Source organism: Kryptolebias marmoratus, linkage group LG21 (assembly GCF_001649575.2).
Source record: "Kryptolebias marmoratus isolate JLee-2015 linkage group LG21, ASM164957v2, whole genome shotgun sequence".
Lineage (NCBI taxonomy): Eukaryota > Metazoa > Chordata > Actinopteri > Cyprinodontiformes > Rivulidae > Kryptolebias > Kryptolebias marmoratus.
This window is the reverse complement of record NC_051450.1, coordinates 23401444-23409434: the sequence shown is the minus strand read 5'-3', so window position 1 is coordinate 23409434 and position 7991 is coordinate 23401444. Positions and strand designations below refer to the sequence as shown.

The window sequence follows — 7991 nt, the reverse complement described above, 5'->3', positions numbered from 1 at the left end:
GGCTGAGGAGGAGGAGGGGGGGTGAGGAGGAGGAGGAGGAGGAGGAGCAGGAGGAGGAGACAGAGGAGGAGGAGCAGGAGGAGGAGGGGGGAGGAGGAGCAGGAGGGGGGGAGGAGGAGGAGCAGGAGGAGAAGGAGGAGGAAGAAAAGAAAGAGGAGTTGGGGGGGGCAGGAGGAGCAGGAGGAGGAGGAGAAGGAAGAGGAGGTGGGGGGGAGCAGCAGGAGCAGGAGGAGGAGGAAGATTGGGCCTTTTCATGCTGTGGAACCATCTCCTCACCCTGAACGTCACGTTTCATCAGAGGAAACTCCTCCTTAAAATCCGTCCAGTGGTTCGGAGATATTTTACTAACACACAGACACTGGCGGTTACATGATCGCCCATCTTTTCCTCACTCATTTGAACATGTTTCAGTCTGTTTGTTCTGCAGCTGAAGATCTGTTGGGTTTGGGTTCTCAGGGCTTCAGAACCAGAGACGGACACATCGTCGTAGCTGCAGGAAACGACAGGCAGTTTGTCCGAGTGTGTCAGGTGAGTCCTGATCCACCTGATCCACCTGGATCCACCTGATCCACCTGATCCATCTGGATCCACCTGAATCCACCTGATCCATCTGATCCATCTGGAGCTCCACCTGATCCACCTGGAGCTCCACCTGGATCCACCTGGATCCACCTGATCCATCTGGATCCACCTGGATCCACCTGGTCCACCTGATCCACCTGGAGCTCCACCTGGATCCACCTGGATCCACCTGATCCATCTGGATCCACCTGGAGCTCCACCTGATTCACCTGATCCATCTGGAGCTCCACTTGGATCCACCTGATCCATCTGGATCCACCTGATCCACCTGGAGCCGGGTTAGAACGGTGCTGCTGCAGAACTTCATGTCCTGAACTCTTACAGAGTTTCCCATCCTGCAGGTTCTGGACCTGACGGAGGTCTCCGAGGATCCCAGATACAGAACCAACAAGCTGAGAGTCCAGAACCGCAGAGAGCTGCTGGACGTCCTGTCTCAGAGGTACAGAACCGTGTGTCAGGTTCTGCAGACGTGTGCGGGGAGAACATGAAGATAAATCTGTGGAGGTTCTGTTTCTGACCTTCTCTCTGTTCTTCTGTCAGGTTCCTGCAGGAGAACACAGCTGATTGGCTGAGGAGGTTCCAGGGCTCAGGTGTTCCTGTCGGACCAATCAACAGCATCCAGGAAGTGTTCTCAGAGCCTCAGGTCAGTGATGTCACTTCCTGTTGTCGGGGTGTTTCCTTCAGTTGTCCTGTTGGTGTCAGAAACGTGACGACGGATTTCAGTTTGTGTTTCTGCTTGTTTTATTGTTTTATTTAATATTCAGACTATTTATTTTGAATTTAAAAAGCGATGATGAGAAATTAGTTAAAAATCAGGAAAAGGGAACCTGTTCATCAGAAGTGCTCAGATTTAGGCTGAAAGTCCTGATAGGATCCTTCTGCAGGTGTAACGACTGACAGACTGACTGATCAAACTGGGTTTTAGATAAAACTCTCCTCATTATCACACAAACTCAGGATGTGGACCGCTGAGCTGCCTGCAACAAACTGGATTTATCTGAGTCTGAAGAACAGCTGCAGTTCAGGTTCCTGAGTGACGGAGCTGAAAGGAGGAACGTTCTCTGCTCGTCTCCTGACAGCCTGCGTGAATGAGAAGCACCTGAACGCATCGTGAAGCAGTGTGTGTGTGTGTGTGTGTGACAGCTACTCATCCAACTGTGCGTCCATATGGAGTAAAAACACATTAGTCACAGATTACACAACTCGGCCTCATCTCTCTGAGTGTGAATGAATCACTCTGAGCTGTTCAGGTTCTGAGCGGTCCGTTTGGGTTCAGATGGCTCTAAATACAGGTGTGGGCGCTCTGCAGGGACCCTATCCCAGACCCTCCACCTGGTTCTTTTCTGTTCTCCATCAGAACCAGGATCAGTTCTGTTGCAGGCCACCAGAGGGGGCTGAAGGACCTGCAGCGCACTCACATGAATGGAGCATCTTCATTCAGTGGTTAAACTGATCCAAGATCAGGTGTTCCTGCTTCAGAAAACACTTGTGGACAGATATCAGATCAGGAACAACCAGAGTCCTCCTGTTCCCCAGACCTCAGATCAGATCAGGACTAACCAGGTCCACCAAGCTTCCTGATTCTCAGACCTCAGATCAGATCAGATTAGGACCAACCAGGATCCACTGATCTTCCTGATCCTCAGATCTTCTCTCAGTGGTTTCTGGACAGAAGCTCTCATCATCACCTGCTACGGCCCGGCAGATAAAAGCTCTGACTCACCCTGAGTGTGTGTGTGTCTGTCTGTGCGTGTGTGTGTCTGTTTGTGTGTGTGTGTGTAAGTTTGGTCCATCTGTCTCTGAAGCTGCAGCAGCAACTTGTTTCCAACTTTGGTTTCTGTGGAACTGATCTCCAAACTCAGAACCAGGTTCAACAAGTCCACAGATGTCTTACTTAGACCCTGTTAGGTGGACTAATCCAGTCCTGGTCCAGTCCTGATCGGATCCTGGTCCAGTCCTCATCTCTTCATATTTTCCTTTTCTGGTTGGACTTTTCTTCCAGTTTAAAACTTTGTTCCTGAACATTTTCAGAAGACTGTTTTAACTCTGACTTTAATCAGACAGAAAGAGTTAAACCTGAGTCCAGAGTCGGTCCTGAGTTAAACCTGAGTTAAATCTGAGTTAAATCTGAGTCGATCCTGAGTTGATCCCGAGTTGATCCTGAGTTAATCCCGAGTCGATCCTGAGTTGATCCTGAGTCGATCCCTTGTTGATTCTGAGTTAATCCCGAGTTGATCCTGAGTCGGTCCTGAGTTGATCCTGAGTCGATCACAGGTTGATTCTGAGTTAATCCCGAGTTGATCCCGAGTCGGTCCTGGGTTGATCCTGAGTTGATCCTGAGTCGATCCCTTGTTGATTCTGAGTTAATCCCGAGTTGATCCTGAGTCGGTCCTGAGTTGATCCTGAGTCGATCACAGGTTGATTCTGAGTTAATCCCGAGTTGATCCCGAGTCGGTCCTGGGTTGATCCTGAGTTGATCCTGAGTCGATCCCTTGTTGATTCTGAGTTAATCCCGAGTTGATCCTGAGTCGGTCCTGAGTTGATCCTGAGTCGATCACAGGTTGATTCTGAGTTAATCCCGAGTTGATCCCGAGTCGGTCCTGGGTTGATCCTGAGTTGATCCTGAGTCGATCCCTTGTTGATTCTGAGTTAATCCCGAGTTGATCCTGAGTCGGTCCTGAGTTGATCCTGAGTCGATCACAGGTTGATTCTGAGTTAATCCCGAGTTGATCCCGAGTCGGTCCTGGGTTGATCCTGAGTTGATCCTGAGTCGATCCCTTGTTGATTCTGAGTTAATCCCGAGTTGATCCTGAGTCGGTCCTGAGTTGATCCTGAGTCGATCACAGGTTGATTCTGAGTTAATCCCGAGTTGATCCCGAGTCGGTCCTGGGTTGATCCTGAGTTGATCCTGAGTCGATCCCTTGTTGATTCTGAGTTAATCCCGAGTTGATCCTGAGTCGGTCCTGAGTTGATCCTGAGTCGATCACAGGTTGATTCTGAGTTAATCCCGAGTTGATCCCGAGTCGGTCCTGGGTTGATCCTGAGTTGATCCTGAGTCGATCCCTTGTTGATTCTGAGTTAATCCCGAGTTGATCCTGAGTCGGTCCTGAGTTGATCCTGAGTCGATCACAGGTTGATTCTGAGTTAATCCCGAGTTGATCCCGAGTCGGTCCTGGGTTGATCCTGAGTTAATCCCAAGTCGACCCTGAGTCGATCCAGAGTCGATGTCGGGTTGATCCTGAGTTAATCCCGAGTTGATCCTGAGTTAAACCTGAGTCGATCCTGAATCAATCCTGAGTCGATCCCGAGTCGACACAGAACAGACAGTATAAGTTGGATCTTTAGGCTCTTTGGGTCACAGACACAATCTGTTCCTGTTTTCTAACTGACAGATAAAACAGTTGGACAACAACAGGTGGTTCTGAAAGCAGCTCTCAGGTCCTGGATCAGGTCTTTGATGGGCTTGTTCCTGATAGTTCTGGTTCAGTTTAGAAGGAGGAACGCTGACATGAGACCATGAATAAATAAGCTTGTGTGTATCTCTGCTGCATCATTAAAGCAGGAGTAGATTTAATTATAACTCCAGCTGTGTAAAAACCAGACGAGGATGGTCCTCACAGAAACCCTCTCTGCTGGTCAAACCTGCATCACATGCACCCACACCGTTTTCACGTGAACCGTTTGAGACTTTTTAAACACCATAAATCTGCTTTTCATTAGCAGACAGAACAGATAAATTAGCTGCTGAATGCATTAAAAACAGCACATTGTTTTCAGTGTTTCTGTTTTTAGTTTGGGCTTTTAGGGATGACTGCATGACGCAAGATGACTTCAGTATTTTCTTTGCAGAGGACCATCTTCATCCTGCTGATGAAGACTCCTGTGAGTCCTTGACCCAGATTTTGTCTCCAGCATCAGTTTTGAAGCCCCTGAGGGGATTTTGTCTAACTGATGATGAAAACATGAACCTCAGGATCCATCCGTCTGTCTGTGAGCTGGCATGACGACACATGAGCTCATCCTCATCATGAACTCATGCGCTCAGTAAGTTCACCGCTGCTGGACTCCTCTGCAGGTCCCGTTTGCTGCTTCAGGGCGCCTCCTCTGATACCAGAGTGCTGACAGCAGCTCCTCTCTGGATTTATTTTACTCACATAATTGCTCACATCTCTCCTGCAGTAAATGTTTCCCACATGATGGCTGCAATTAACCAAAAAAACTCTCTCCGTGAGCAGAATTCCTGCTGCTGTGTCCTGTTTACACTGAGCATGCTGGGAAATAATGGCTGCCTCTGTGGTTAGCGCGGCGTGCATCCGTTAGCATCCATTCTCAGGCAGTAAACACATCACATCTCGTGTTTCACAGGCAGAAGTTTCTTCAGCATCCTTTTGTTTCAGGGCTTTCAGGTTGTCAAAGGTTCAGACTTTGGAAGAACAACTGGACCATCAAACCCAACAGAACCTGCTCAGAAAAACCTGAAACATTAGAGAAGAAGGGAGACGTTCAAGCTGTCTGAGCCTTTAGATGGACCCAAATCAAGAACCGTCATTCATTACCAGCTGATAGAAGCACATGGACCAGGGATCAGCTGGATCAGCTCATCTTCAACTCTACACCAGCCTTCCTCAGGTTCTCCAATCCAGAGCAGCCATGGAAACCTGGATCAGATGAATCAGGAGTCCAGATTCTTAGAAGAAATGGACCATTGTACCAAGTGTTAAGCATGGTGGTGGTAGCATCATGATTAACAAGGGCAAAGATGAAGGTTCTGTGAGAGTGTGGTCCTGGATCAGGGTTTCGTGCTGCTTCAGAGGGGACGGGTTCTGGACTAGCCTCCCTGCAGTCCTGACCTGTCCCCAGGACGACCCAGTCCGGTTGGACACCTTAGGATGTGTTTGCAGGAAGAAGGGGACAAACAGCTGAAACTCTTCATCACTTGGTCTTCTCATCGTCAGTAAGACCAAACCATCAGGTGTAAATTCTTGGACCGTAGTCAGGTGATCAGAACCGTTAGAAGCCTGTCCCCTGAGCAGGTTTTATCTGTTTCTGAGATAAACCCTCACCCTCCCAGAGTTACCCTCTTATTGTCCTTGCTGGAGCTGAAGTCTGATGTATTTATAAACTCTGAACAGAATCATCCTGACCCTGATCTTTGTTCTGGAACTGGTTCAGTAAACCTTGGACCTCTCAGCAGCTCCTCCAGTCCTCGGCCCTGAACGAAGAGCATCTCCGACCTGATCCTGTCATTTAGAAGAAGCGCCTCAGAAAGCTTCAGTTAATGGACTGAAACCTGTAAAAGCAGCAGGACGTCCCTGCATGTTAGAACAAGCTGCTGCTGATCAGGATGGAGGGAAGAAATCTGCTCCAGAACCGAAATCTGGAAGTCATTACGGTCCAGGCTCAGGGTCTCTCACTCGTCTTTGAGACTTACAGTCAAAGAGCTGCTGGGTCCTGAAGACCTTTGGTGTAATTAAGGTGGAGGTTCAAAGCTCTGAGGACTGAACCAGAACCAGATCCAAGGCCTTATTACTGCCTGAAGCAGCTCCAGGTCCTTAATGATGCCTACAGCAGCAGATTTCAAAACAGTCCTACAGGCTGATGGTCCTTCTAGTCTTGCAGACTCAGTCCAGACTGTTCTCGTCTGTGGTTCCAGGGTGGTGGAACGAGGAACCGAAGGCCGTGAGAGCAGGATGACTCTTTCTACCTTCAGAGAACACCTCCAGCACCGGGACACACCAGGGTCACCCTCATTCTGGATTTCTGGACCGGTTCTACTGGGACTCTGTTCTTTAAACTGGTCTTTGGGGTCACACCAGTTTCTGACCAGACCTTGGTATTAAACACAACCACTGAAATAATGATAGATTTGAAGAATCAACAGTTCAGACAATTATTTGGTTTTAGAATTGATTCATTCTGTCTGATCGGATCAGGTCGGTCTGGTTCTGGTTCATGTCTTCAGTCAGTGGTTTTTGTTTTGACCCCCAGGGATCAGACTCCGTTAGACCTGATTCTGGGACCTGAAGCCTCACGCTGAGTTTTCCTTCTTTTCTCTGATGTGAAACCAACCGGTGGCCTTCATCAGGATCAGATCAGTCATTTCCTCAGTTTGGAACGAGAGCCTGAAAGAGTCCAACATTTCTGCAGAAAGGGTCCAGTTCTTTCTGTGATGTTCTCACCTTCACTGTTCTCCTGACTCTGTGGGGGACCTAACCTGCTTGTTACATCCTGAGACCCTTGGTTCTCGTATCTGTCTCAGGCCCCGGACATCCTCCAGCTCCCGAGAAACGTGTCCAGTAAAAATGACTCCAGGAGGAGTTTGATTCGCCCCAGCTGAGAGCTGAACAGCCTGTGGAGCTGCTGTTCAGCAGGTCACTTCAGATCAAGCTTCAGGTACCATCCTGCTGCTTTTGGTCCAAATATTGGAAATAAAGATCTGGTTCTTCTGTTAACTGCTTCTCCTCCTCACATGGATCTCCTGGTGTCTGTGCTTTCGCTGAAGATATGAAACATCTAAATGTTACAGTTTGAACCTTTATTTCAGCCACTCTTTGAGGAGAAACTGGAGCTGGCTGACTGAAGTTTGAGACTCTGGAGTTCCTGTTTTCTTTTAAAGATTGAGCTGCGGCCATGTTTGTTTCTTCTCTCCATATTTCTGTTACTTTAAAAGGGTTACTGTTTGCTCAAAGGTCTCAGAAAGTCAAACAGAGCAGACGTCACCTTTCCAGCAAGCAGTCAGACCACCGACCAACAGAGTCCCATTGGATGAGAAGGTTTCAAACATCTGACCTTCATGCATCATCTCAGAAGACAGCAGATAGAAAGTTAACCTACAGCATCGTAACATCAGATTTAGTTCAGATTTATTTGTCCTTACAGGATTTCATCTTCATTAGGCAGCTGGCTCATCTGGTCTGGACTCATCCTTCTCAGTCCTGAAGGTTCCTGGACCGAATGGGTTCCACTGCAGAGGCCAGAAGAATTATCTGCAGTGAATGGATGGCTGAATGTTAGGCATGGTCTCTGCAGGTCTCTGCAGGTCTCTGCAGGTCTGAGTTATTAGGACTGGCTGTTATTCTTCAGTTAGATCAGGAGAAAAACAGAAAGCAGTCTGGACTCCTGGAACGTCGGGGTCTTTGCTCGGCACCTTCTGGTTGTTGCAGAGAGTTTGGGTTCAGAAACGGGATTTAAAGTCATGTTGACACTCCTGTTGGTCCAAACCCCGTCAAATAAACCAGGACAAACCACAGGCTGACATCTGGATCTGGTTCTGGTTCTGGGTGAGTGCTGAGCTGTGGGGGATCGATGACAGACTTTAAAATGAAGTTTCCTGATATTCTCTCTGACAACTTTCAGCACATTTAATGACTTTGATTTCAGAGGTATTATTTGACCAGAACAAGATGTGA

At 48.3% G+C, this 7991-nt stretch overlaps 1 protein-coding gene across 2 annotated transcripts in view; it reads left to right on the top strand.

Moving 5' to 3' along the window:
• sugct (succinyl-CoA:glutarate-CoA transferase) overlaps window positions 1-7977 on the top strand; it is a 14138-nt gene extending 6161 nt beyond the window's left edge. For both annotated transcript variants that reach the window (XM_037973161.1, XM_037973160.1), the window contains exons 10-13: window positions 457-528; window positions 924-1021; window positions 1123-1225; window positions 4432-7977. In XM_037973161.1, the coding sequence (XP_037829089.1) occupies window positions 457-528; window positions 924-1021; window positions 1123-1225; window positions 4432-4476 (318 nt within the window). In that variant the 3' untranslated portion in view covers window positions 4477-7977. The remainder of the gene's footprint in view (window positions 1-456; window positions 529-923; window positions 1022-1122; window positions 1226-4431) is intronic.
• The last annotated feature ends 14 nt before the right edge of the window (window positions 7978-7991 follow it).